The sequence below is a fragment of the Balaenoptera ricei genome, chromosome 17, assembly GCF_028023285.1.
Source record: "Balaenoptera ricei isolate mBalRic1 chromosome 17, mBalRic1.hap2, whole genome shotgun sequence".
NCBI classification, from domain to species: Eukaryota; Metazoa; Chordata; class Mammalia; order Artiodactyla; family Balaenopteridae; genus Balaenoptera; species Balaenoptera ricei.
Genome location: NC_082655.1, coordinates 25661604 through 25675142, shown reverse-complemented (window position 1 = coordinate 25675142; position 13539 = coordinate 25661604). Strand labels below are relative to the sequence as shown.

The window sequence follows — 13539 nt, the reverse complement described above, 5'->3', positions numbered from 1 at the left end:
ATGAAGATAGTATTTAATTTAACCTAAAAGTGCATCAACAGATAAAACAAATTATATTTTTGTTGCAACTAAATTGGAACGCTTTAAAGTATGTGAAGAAACACACTATTTTAATCCAAGCATATTGTATATCACAAACATTAATGAATTTTATTCTGTGCAATATAAATAAATGGCACTTAAGCAGGCATTAGTGTGAGCATCTACAAGCAAAAATAAGTTAATGCATTATACATAGAATATAAGCTTTAAATATTTTAAGTGTTTCTGATTGCAAATAAGCATATACTATCTTGTTAAAATAAATAAGCCTAATAGAATTAGCTCAGATGTATAATTTCCATAAGAAGTATTCTATCTATAGAGTATAAAATTCCACCAATAAAGTGTTATGAGGACATATGTAGACTATACTTTGCCATTACCAAGTGAACTGTGCTAACTTTATTTAAATCTGCAATGAAATTTATAATTTGGCATAAGCACACTTGTTAAAGATAATGTTGAAAAGTGCTACTCGTTCAAAAATAATTACACAGTTCCAGTTCTTTGCAATTAATTACAAAAGCAATTATATGCAAGGACAGGGTAACATATGCTATCTGGAAGCAAAGCATTTGGTACTCACAGATGCAGATGGGTATGTTTGCAGACCATTGGTTATTCTCTTGACAAACAATGGATTTCTCTCCAATTAATTCAAATCCAAACTGGCATTCGAACCTTAAAACATCACGATTAGAAAATCCATCACCTTCTCTAATTCCATATAAGGGTGTACCAGGATCACCACAACTTTCTTTTTCAATTTCTGTAAAAATAGATGATATGTCAGATTTCAAGGCTTTCAGGCATATGATATCCATACAGCAAATTTAAGAGATGTACACTCTCTATAGCCAAGATATTTCAGAGCAAAAGATGAAAATGTTCTCCAATCTTAATTTTCTCTTACTACTGTTATGGACATAATTTGAGGAAATGATCTTTAGGGAACAATTAGTGCATTTCTCTCATTTGGTAGATAGGGAAACTGAGGTTGTTGGAGCTAATGCGGTTGTTCCTAACAGAACAATTACGAACAAGATTCAGATTTTCTGTTTGTACTACATACATACACACATATATATACATATGTATTTTCCCCAAATCTCAAAAACTTTTCTTATTTTTGTAATCTGTACATGATACAGGAAATCTTTAGATTGAAACCAGGACACAAGGTGATATTCTCTGCCTATGTGCTCCCAAAATGATCAGTGAATACCCTCCACACAGGATCTGCAACACTCCCTAGTACCTGTTGGTGGAATTACTTCCCCAGTTAGACTCCCCAAAAAGCTCCTTATGTCAGGAATCAATTTTGCATTCCAAATTACCCAGATATGTTCCTCAACAAATGTTTTGTGGATGAATTAAATTGAAGGAGGTTGAAAAAAAAAAATCTCTTAAGAGCACATTAAAACACCCTTTTGACATGTGCTCAAGGAAACTCCAAATATCTGGGATCTTCCTTGTGAATCTAGGAATGTCAGTTGCAGATTACTGTGGTAATTGTTTTGGTTTTTAAGTTACATGAACTCACATTAATACAGTCATCCTCAAACAACAGCAAAAAAATTTTAATTTAAATTTAAAAAATAAAACTTTGACAAAGTTACGGTCTCTCTTGACACTCCAACAATCACACATTCCTGGTTCTTCTGTAATCTACTAGCACCAATTTGTTGTGTAGCTTTCCAGTTCTTTACACATGCTTTTATAATAATACACATATATATGTACTATGTAATATAAACATCTGTATTTTTGTAAATGTAAAAATTCTCTTCACAAAATCTAGGTAGTATTGCTTTATATATATATAGTAACTTGTATTATAATGTCAATATATTCTATAACTTGCTGCTTTTTAACGAAACAATAATTTTGGAGATATTTTTGAATGTCCTTGTATCCTTAGCAGAAAACATAGTTATAATGATTTCTTTAATACACTGCATTTGATTTGATATTTGTTTTTATCTGTGTCATAGTGACACTGGTCTATCATTTTTCTTGTGCTGTTCCTATCCAGACTTAACACCAAGGGAAGAGGTTAGCAATTTTCCAACATTCACTAGTCTTTTAGACTAGTTTGTATAACAGGAAAATTGGATCCTTGAGTGTGACAATTTGCCAAAAATGCTGACTGAGTCTGGTATAATTTTGAGATAGGTATCTGACTACCATTTCAATATCTTCTAAGGTTATTTTACTATTAAAGTTATTTTTTTGGGGGGGGCAATATTAGCAACTTATATATATGTTAGAGAAGTGCAATTTTCCAAAGTTTCCAAGTTAGTAGTTTAGTAGTAATAGAATTGTGTTACAAAATCTTTAAATATCGCTTTACAAAGATGTCATAAACTTTCTCACTCCCAGTGCTATTTATTTGTGATTAGTCTTCCAGTTTTCTTTGCCTCATACTTACAAAACATTGTCAAATTTACTAGTCTACTCAAAGAACCACATTTTGCTAATCAATTCTATTGTTTTGATTTTATTTAAACATCTTTCGTTTTTATCTTTTTGGATTCCACCTTCAACTCTCTTTTGCATTATTTTGCTATTCTTTCTCCACCTTCTTGAGCTGAAGTCTTAGGGTTTGTTTTTTTATTAGTTTATTTTCAGCCTTTCTTGTTTCCTTAAAAAAATGTTTTTTAGTCTATAAATTTTCTTCAGAGTACTGTTTTGATATTTAGACCTTTTTTTGTTCACTTCTAAATAGTCTATAATTTCCATTTTGATTTCCTCTTTAACTCATAAATAATTTCAAGGTGTTTTTAAATGTATGGGTCTAGGCTATCATTTTGCTGCTGATTTCTAATGTTATTGCTTTAGTATTCAGTATAAGTATATCCAGCCTCACAGAGGATAAATCAGTAAAATATATTCAATTCAATTTGCTATATTTGTCAAATTGAAATTATATGACCTTAATTAATTTTGTCTACCCTCTCTGACAATTTCTAAAAGAACTGTGTTAGAAACTTGCACAAGCCTCTTAGACAGCCTCATCCACCAGAGGACAGACAGCAGAAGCAAGAAGAACTACAGTCCTGCAGCCTGTGGAACAAAAACCACATTCACAGAAAGATAGACAAGATGAAAAGGTAGAGGGCTATGTACCAGATGAAGGAACAAGATAAAACCCCAGGAAAACAACTAAATGAAGTGGAGATAGGCAACCTTCCAGAAAAAGAATTCAGAATAATGATACTGAAGATGATCCAGGACCTTGGAAAAAGAATGGAGGCAAACATTGAGAAGATGCAAGAAATGTTTAACAAAGATCTAGAAGAATTAAAGAACAAACAAACAGAGATGAACAATACAATAAATGAAATGAAAAATACACGAGAAGGAATCAATAACAGAATAACTGAGGCAGAAGAACGGATAAGTGAACTGGAAGACAGAATGGTGGAATTCACTGATGCAGAACAGAATAAAGAAAAAAGAATGAAAAGAAATGAAGACAGCTTAAGAGACCTCTGGGACAACATTAAACGCAACAACATTCGCATTATAGGGGTCCCAGAAGGAGAAGAGAGAGAGAAAGGACCAGAGAAAATATTTGAAGAGATTATAGTCGAAAACTTCCCTAACATGGGAAAGGAAATAGCCACCCAAGTCCAGGAAGCGCAGAGAGTCCCATACAGGATAAACCTAAGGAGAAACACGCCGAGACAAATAGAAATCAAATAGGCAAAAATTAAAGACAAAGAAAAATTATTGAAAGCAGCAAGGGAAAATCGACAAATAACATACAAGGGAACTCCCATAAGGTTAACAGCTGATGTCTCAGCAGAAACTCTACAAGCCAGAAGGGAGTGGCATGACATATTTAAAGTGATGAAAGGGAAGAACCTACAACCAAGATTACTCTACCTGGCAAGGATCTCACTCAGATTCGATGGAGAAATCAAAAGCTTTACAGACAAGTAAAAGCTAAGAGAATTGAGCACCACCAAACCAGCTCTACAACAAATGCTAAAGGAACTTCTCTAAGTGGGAAACACAAGAGAAGAAAAGGACCTACAAAAACAAACCCAAAACAATTAAGAAAATGGTCACAGGAACATACATACCGATAATTACCTTAAATGTGAATGGATTAAATGCTCCAACCAAAAGACAGAGGCTCACTGAATGGATGCAAAAACAAGACCCATATATATGCTGTCTACAAGAGACCCACTTCAGACCTAGGGACACATACAGAGTGAAAGTGAGGGGATGGAAAAAGATATTCCATGCAAATGGAAATCAAAAGAAAGCTGGAGTAGCAATACTCATATCAGACAAAACAGACTTTAAAATAAAGAATGTTACAAGAGACAAGGAAGGACACTACATGATGATCAAGGGATCAATCCAAGAAGAAGATATAACAATTATAAATATATAGGCACCCAACATAGGAGCACCTCAATACATAAGGCAACTGTTAACAGCTATAAAGGACACTACACTACAAACAAGCCGAAAAGACAACCCTCAGAATGGGAGAAAATATTTGCAAACGCATCAATGGACAAAGGATTAATCTCCAAAACATATAAACAGCTCATGCAGCTCAATATTAAAAAAACAAACAACCCAATCCAAAAATGGGCAGAAGACCTAAACAGACATTTCTCCAAAGAAGATCTGCAGGTGTCCAAGAGGCACATGAAAAGCTGCTCAACATCACTAATTATTAGAGAAATGCAAATCAAAACTACAATGAGGTATCACCTCACACCAGTTAGAATGGGCATCATAAGCAAATCTGCAAACAACAAACGCTGGAGAGGGTGTGGAGAAAAGGGAACCCTCTTGCACTGTTGGTGCGAATGTAAATTGATACAGCCACTATGGAGAACAGCATGGAGGTTCCTTAAAAAAAACTAAAAATAGAATTACCATATGACCCAGCAATCCCACTCCTGGGCATATACCCAGAGAAAACCATAATTCAAAAAGACACATGCACCCCAATGTTCACTGCAGCACTCTTTACAATAGCCAGGTCATGGAAGCAACCTAAATGCCCATAGACAGACGAATGGATAAAGAAGAAGTGGTACATATATACAATGGAATATCACTCAGCCATAAAAAGGAACGAAGTTGTGTCATTTGTAGAGACGTGGATGAATCTAGAGACTGTCATACAGAGTGACGTAAGTCAGAAAGAGAAAAACAAATATAGTATATTAACGCATATATGTGGAACCCAGAAAAATGGTACAGATGAACCAGTTTGCAGGGCAGAAATTGAGACACAGATGTAGAGAACAAACATATGGACAACAAGGGGGGAAATTGGCGGGGGTGGTGTTATGAATTGGGAGATTGGCATTGACATATATACACTAATATGTATAAAATAGATAACTAATAAGAACCCGCTGTATAAAAAAATAAATAAAATAAAATTCAAAAATTCAAAAAAATAAAAAGAACTGTGTTAAAGTTCCAAACAGAGTATGAATTGTGCCACATTTCCTGGTAGCTGAATCAAGCTCACTTACATAGTTCAAACCGCATTGTGTCGTTCAATTTATTCAGCAAATATTTAGTTGAGAACCCATGATGTGCCAGATTCTCTTCTAGGTACTATGTGGACTAGATCAATGAATAAACAGACAATAATTCCTGCTCTTCGGTGGTGTATATTTCATTGGAAGTTCACAAATAGTAATAAATAAGTGTTATTTTAGAAGGTGATGGATGCTCTGATGGGGGGTGGGATGATGAGCAGGGAATAGCAGGGCTAAAGTGCTAGGTTATGGTGGGATGACATTGTTGTTAGGCTCAGAAAATTTTATCACTCTTATACCTCACTGAAATTGTTTCTGTTATTGAAAGACTAGGTTATTCTTCAACTGAAAATGTCTCTCTTTTGCCCTCAATATTGAGTGATAATCGGTAAGGTATAGAATTTTAATTCAGAATTATTTTCCCACAGCATTTTGATGATATTTTTCCCTGGTCTTTTATCCATCCAGTATTCCTGATAAAAAAATATAACAAACTGATTTTAATTCTCTTTGTAATTAATCCGTTCCCTGCTCCCTCTCTTCCCTTCCCATAGTTGTTAGGATTCTTTTTTAGACTTGCTGTTTTTAAATGTCACTATCATCTACCTAGGTATCGGTTCTTAAATTTTTTTTTTTAACTTGGTACTTGATAGATTTCTGCTGTCAAATAACTTGTAACTTTTTTTTTTTCAGTTCTAAGAAATTGTTACCATTATTTCTTTTAAAATATTATTTCATATACACACTCATCTCTCTGGAACTCTTTCACATTAAACATCAGAACTTTCAGATTTAGCCTTCATGTTGCTCAATCTTTCAAATTTTCATTTTTAAAATTCTCTATTCTGCATTCTAGAAGTATTATATATGTAAAATATGTTTATATATTATAAATTCAAATTTATTAATTCACTGTGTACTTTTATCTAATTCCAATTCAATCTATATACTGAAAAATTATGTTATCATTTCTTGAATATTTAATGATTTATTACTTTTTATTGTTTCATAACCTATTATCTTTTCATGTATACAATTTCCCCCTTTATTTTTGTGAGGATATCTAGTATAATTATTTAATTTTTTTTTCTTTTTACTGTTTCCTTGGGTACAAGCAGAAGTGTGCTTCAAGAGCAGCAGACTAAAGTTTCTTCTGAAGCAGCATATTTGAAAATATATTTGGTGAATCATAATGGTTGTCAAGCTTATGATGAAAAGTGCAGGAGGGATTTATTTGGGGGAAGAACAAAACAGCTGGTTTTGAACAAGCTGTCAAATAAATGTTTTTATTTGCTTGCTTCTGTAAACTTCAGGCTTATTTCTTCTAATGTCAGAATCATGTCATACTTCTAGGTATAAATTATCTCCTCTGTTGATCTGTGGTACAGTACACTTTTATGGTCTTCATCCCGAGTTGGGATGAAGAGCCCTCTTGATAATTGCATTCGACTCCGATTCCATGTCTGGACATTTGGCTCTGTAGCTGAAATATTTTCCTCTGTAGCAATTACTACAGTTTCTCAGGATTGCCAGTGGCCTCTTCCGTGGTGGCTTCTGGCCCTGATGAACAATGGCTTCCTAGGCAGAAGCTACAGCAACAGCAGCCAATGGAGGCATTGGTTTATGAAATTCTCAGCTTACCTCTATATTCCATATGTGTGTGTGTATATATATATGTATATGTTTATTTATATTTATTTATCTCAGAGATCCCCTATGGCCTTATAATAACTGAAATGTTCTCTTCCTATTCTTAAGCATCAGTGTATATTTTTTGATATGTTTTCTATCATCTTTGGGTTAGCATTGAGAATAAGTGCTTACTCTACTATTTTGAAACCTTATTTTCTTCTTTGCTACTTTAATGCAAAATTCTTTAAATCAAGAATATATTTTCAAATGAAGGTGTAATTTTGAAGCTGCAATACTCTCTTAGACTGAAAGACAATAGGCAGTTAGGAAAATAAACACATACCTACTGTATATCATTGCCTTTGAAATTTTTTTCTATCCAGGAGGCAAGACTAATATCTGAACAAATAATTCATATGCAACATATCAGTGTTATAATAGAGTTTTGTACAAAAATCAATTATTAATAATAGCTGCTATCATTTATTGAACATTGAAATTGTATTGACATTGTGAAAACATTTTTTTAAACACATTTGTTATATAACTTAATCCTCATAACAACCATATGATGGAACTATTGTCATCTCTATTTACTGACGAGAAAAATAAAGGCCAGAAAAGTTAATTAATGCTATAGACTGAATATTTGTGTCCCCTCAAAATTCATATGGTGAAACATAATCCCTGATGTGATGATATTTGGAGGTAGAGTCTTTGGGAAGTGATTAGGTCATGAGGGTGGAGCCCTCATGAATGGCATCTCTGCCCTTATAAAAGAGGACTTCAAAAGGCTCCTTGCCTATCCTGCCATGTGAGGACATAGGGAGAGGACAGCCATCTGTGAACCACGAAATAGGCTCTCACCAAACACTGAATCTGCCAGCACCTTGATCATGGACTTCCTAGTTTCCAGACTGTAATGTTTGTTGTTTATAAGCCACCCAGTCTATAGTATTTTTGTTATAACAGCCAAAACAGACAGGACGTTAACTTGCCCAATTTCACAAAACTTATGAATAGCAGAGTTTAGGGTTTGTCTGAATCTAGAGTCTTAATCACCAAATTATTGCAAAGAAATTTCCATTCATTAATTACCCATTTATGAAACATTTATTTAGTTTCTAATATGTTTCAAAAATAATACTAGGCACTAGGGATATAAAGACAAATAAGATGTAGCCTATGCCTTAAATGAGGGCACAAAGGAGGTACAGCAAAGTCCCCTTGAATCGGAGGTTGGCAAATTGGTAAAGGTTTCAAAGAAGAGGTGACCCTTGAACTATCTTAGAGTTATTTCACTGTGTGAACTGGGGAAGAGTAAGGAAGGAAAGGTATCCCAGGTGGAAGGAGAAGAGCAGTATCAGAAAAGATACAAAGTCTTTTCCCTTCTCTTTCTTTAGGTGGGGTGGCTTGGTTGGGGTTAGGAGGCTGTCTGAGTCCATTTAAGATACTATAAGAGAATACCATAGACTGAGTGCTTTGTAAACAACGGAAATTTGTTTTTCACAGTTCTGAAAGCTGGGAAGTCTAACATTAAGGTGTCAGCAGATTTGCTATCTGGAGAGGGCCGATTTCCTCGTTCACAGACATATGTCTTTTTGCTGTGTTCTCACATGGTAGACAAGGGGCAAGGGAGCTCCTGGGGTACTAATTCCATTTATCAGGCTCCACTCTCATCACTTAGTCACCTCCCAAAGGCCCTACCTCCAAATGTCATCACATTGGGGATTAGGTTTCAAAGTGTGAATTTTAGGGGGACCAAATATTCAGCCTATAGCAGAGGCAGTGATGGTGGTATCAGGAGTTGAGGAGGTAGTGAGGTCAAGTAAGTGACAGTGTGGCTAGAGGCCAAACAAGTAGAAACAAGGCCAAGGAAGCAGCCAGTAAGGTTGTAAGATTAAGTATATATTATGGGACTGTGCAAGTCATAAATGTATTGAGGATAAGGGTAACTAGACTTCTCACTATCAAAAAGGGGATGTGGAAAAAGAGAAGGCTACAAAATTCTGAGGGGTTGAACTAAAATTGGAGAAATTGGTGTTAATAACGTTTAAAATATAGATATACATAGATAGAGATGACTGTGTGTATTATATCACACATAATGCACATGTATTTTCTAGCCCCATCCACTGAGTCCTAAAAGCAATAAGTACTCATAGCAACAAGTACATGAGTTCCCACATCTTGGTGTCCAAATACCATTCTTCACTAAAGGGAACCAGGAAGTCTGCTTCCAGGGTTGGTCAAAGAAAAGTACAAGACAAAACTGGAACACCTTGTTCTGTCAAGAAAAGTGCTTAAAGAATGATGGGGACACATCGAAAAGACATAGAGGCCAGCTTGAAGGAACTACACTAGCCATTCTAGGGCAGCTTAATCATCAAAACAACGATAATGATGGATTACAACTAATTGAATAAAATTCAAATGCATAAATCCATCTGATATAAATAAATGGGTAAATAAATGGAAGAGTAGAGAACACTCTGTCTCCATGTAGAATGACAGTTAAAAAATGTGGAATTATTAAAAGTAAAAAATCAACATTTGACAGCCATCACAGAGATTTTGGATTCTGGTGAAGAGAATCCAAAAGGTGAAACTGGTCATGTTACCATGGAAAAACCCAGAAGGCACTAATTTTACTAGGTGATCAAGGATCACATAACCAGTGTGGATTATACTGACATTGCCTCCTGATGCAATGCACTAAAATAAGGAGCATCATTTCTGTCAAGAATGCATGGCTGAGGGGACTTCCCAGGTGGTCCTGTGGTAAAGAATCTGTCTTCCAATGCAGGGGACGTGGGTTCGATCCCTGGTCAGGGAACTAAGATCCCACATGCTGTGAGGCAACTAAGCCCACGTGCCACAACTAGAGAGAGGCCTTCGCGCCGCATGGGAGGATCCCGCATGCCGCAACTAAGACCCTGATGCAGCCAGATAAATAAATATTAAAAAAAAAAAAGAATGCATAGCTGAAGTCTGGATATGAAGAAAGATTGGATGGACCCAGATTAAGGGACATATTCCAGAATGAAAGGCCTGTATTCTTTAAAGCTATCAAGGTCATGACAGACAGGGGAAAAATGAGGAACTCATTCAGATCGAAGGAAATGAAAGAGACACAACAAGTAAATGCACTGAAGTTTCATGGGTTGAATCCTGACAAGAAAGGAAAAAGAGACATTTTGGGGTAGTGAAATTTGAATGAGGTCTGTGAATTTTTTGGTAGTGCTATATCAATGTTGATTTTCTAATTTACTCCTTGCTATTTTGGAATTGCACTCCTCATTAGTCCATAAGCTTCTCCTCAGCCTTTGTTTCCTAGGGAACCAAAGCTAAGATAAGTGACTTAAAACTGGCAAACAATTAGTAAACAAGGTAAGGGACTAGGCTATCTAAAGATCTCAGAACGATAAGATTATTAGCTGCCATTATTGAGAGATTATTATTTGACAGGAGGTTTGCTAAATACTGTAACTCTGTTTACTCATGTATCTCTTATTGCAACACTGAGAGCAAGGCACTATTTATTCTATAGGTGAAAAAATGAGGTTCTGAGAGGCTAACCAAGGTCAAATATGTAGAAATAGCTCAAGTGAGTTGCTACTCAACATCTACTTGACGCCAATGACCACACTCTTTTCCATTGTTCAATGTTGCTTGAGAGAAAGGATGGAGAGAATACGGTGAGCCAGGCACTGGAATAATGCAGGAAAGAAACATATGAACTTGATTCCAGTATTGGAACAGAAAACACAGAAACATTAATTTTAAGAGAGGTTTTTGTCTTGAATGCTTCAACACACTAATCCCACCTTTATGGTAGCAGCGTGATTTTAAAACTATTCGGATCTCTTCAAATTCCTTACTATGGAAGGCCTTTATGATCTAAACCTTTCCTGTTTTTCCCACGCAGTCTGCCACCATTTTCCTACTAGCCTCCTAAGTGCCAGGCATGTCAAGACACTCGCTGTTCCCTTTCACACCTACATGACCTAAGGCATGACATCTCAGCTGGGACAGAAGACATCCTCCCAGTTTGTAACACCTGGAGAAATTCCTATACATCTCTCAAGGTCAAACTATACCTCTTCCATAAAGACTGCCCTGAGCTTGTAACTATAGTCACTTGCTTCCTTCTTTGGGTTTCTATAGGCCTTAGGAATACTTACATTGGTCCATACATTTTACTATAATAATTTATTTACTCATTTGTCTCTTCCCATGAGTTTTTATTCCACTTTGCATTTCAAGTGTCTATACACACAGTGATGACAAATATTCACATATCATGTATGTGTCAGGCAAAGGTCTAAGCACTTGTTACATTTAACCTTGACACAGCCCTATGCACCCCAAAGAGATAAGTAACTTGCTTAGAGTGACACAATTTTAAATGGCAGACCTGGAATTTGAACACAGATGGTGGTTCCAGAATATGAGTACTTACACACTATACCTTCTCTCAGAGCCCAATGGTCAAGAATAGTTGTGGAATATATCAAGAAAGAAGGTAGGTAACAAAAATTAGCATACAAAAGTATGTGGTTCTATTAGTAAACCATATAGGTGATCACAAATTCTCATAGTTATAGAGAACTATATATACAGAAAATCATAGAGTAACACATTCCAGCTATGTCTTTTGAATGATTTAAATTTTATAGTTGTCTTATAATTGCAGGAAATTTGTGCTAGATATTTTGTTTACCCCTCGAGAACAATTCTTTACCCTCTACTGCCCAGAGTTTTGTGCCCCGAGGGTGGGAGTAAAGGCTGAACCACATCGACCCATAATAGACAGGCTCCTATACTACTCGACTTTCTGCTTGTGTAACCAGTGGTCAGGAAACAAACCACACTGGCAGGAGAGAAGATGAGAAGGCTGGGAGGAGAGTGCAGTAGAGGTATGTTCCCCCATCTTCTTCTCTGCCGGATCAACATGGAATGGCTGTGTTCTTTTTTACTGAAAGGCACGCTTATGTCAGGCTCTCCTCTCCATACAGCTATCCTCTGAGCGCTACGAAAGTGATAATGGCTCCCCACTGTCACCAGCCATGGATACTGCATAGCCCCTTGTTGGTTTCCTTAAGATCTGCCCATACATGGCCAGTGTGAAAGTGCCATTTGTTACCTGCGTTGTTCCTGACTGATAGAATACAACTTACCATTGAAAGCTCAATGCAACACCAGGAGAACTTAGTTAGCATCCTACTGATTCTGGATTTTATTAGCTTACGATATTTTGTTTCTTCGAATATAAAGTGGGGTTGAGATTTCTTTAACAAATGTTGCCTCCGGTGGGAGTCACCTAAGTACTGTGCATCATTCACAACTAAATTTGGAGAGAACAGAATGAGTATCTATTCCCAGGGTAAGAGGCTGGCACCCATGGAGTAGCAACCTGGTTCTGCTGTTTCTCCCTGCTGTGGAGGCAAAGAAATCAGAAACTGGAGAAGAGGTGCTGAACTAAATGAGGATGAGAGGTCAGATGAAATTTAAGCAGAGCACTTGGGAAGGCTCTCCTGCAGTGAGTTGAGAATAAAATAGGAAATATAGGTTTAAATGGCAGTGGTTGAAATTTGTAGAGCAGGACTCTTTCAACACCTTTTTTTAGTGATCAAATAACTTTGATCCTTGATGCCTAAAGTAATAGACTCTAATTTTAAATTCAATCAGATTTCCAGCCAAAAACTAACATCTGGCTTTAAAGTGACATGGAAATTCTCATTAATCAATCTCTGACCTGACAACAGTTGACACTGTAATTCAAATACTTCACAGAGGAACTGTGTAGGTTAGAAGAAAGTGATCTGTAAAACTTGCAGTTTTGCTGATTCTTAATGTTAAGAAGCCTCTTGGGAATCTCATTACCTTAGCAACAGGCTTACAAAGGTCGTGAAGTATAGAATCATGCAGCTAAAAAAGACCTTGTGAGTTAAACTCTGTCTCACCTTCAAGGATCTCAGACAAATGAGACTACAGTCTCATTTAAGGAGATTTTGAGAAGGAAAGCTATACCTTCCCAGGCAAAGTAATGAAGGACATATTTGCAATAATGTGTAAAGTGTTTTACAATCATGATGAAAACACTGACATTAAAAAGTATATGCATTGCCATGTGTAAAACAGATAGCTAGTGGGGACCTGCTGTATAGCGCAGGGAGCTCAGCTCCGTGTTCTGTGGTGACCTAGATGGAAGGGATGGGAGGGGGGTGGGAGGGAGGTCCAAGAGGGAGGGGATATATGCATACATATAGCTGATTCATTTTGCTGCACAACAGAAACTAACACAACATTGTAAAGCAACTATATCCCAATTAAA

General features: G+C 36.2%; 1 protein-coding gene across 1 annotated transcript in view; it reads right to left on the bottom strand.

Annotated features, from left to right (window-relative positions):
* Positions 1–13539, bottom strand: part of CSMD3 (CUB and Sushi multiple domains 3) — a 1171706-nt gene that overhangs the window by 451823 nt on the left and 706344 nt on the right. Inside the window, 1 exon segment of the mRNA XM_059902305.1 lies at positions 629–811. Within this exon segment, the coding sequence (XP_059758288.1) occupies positions 629–811 (183 nt within the window).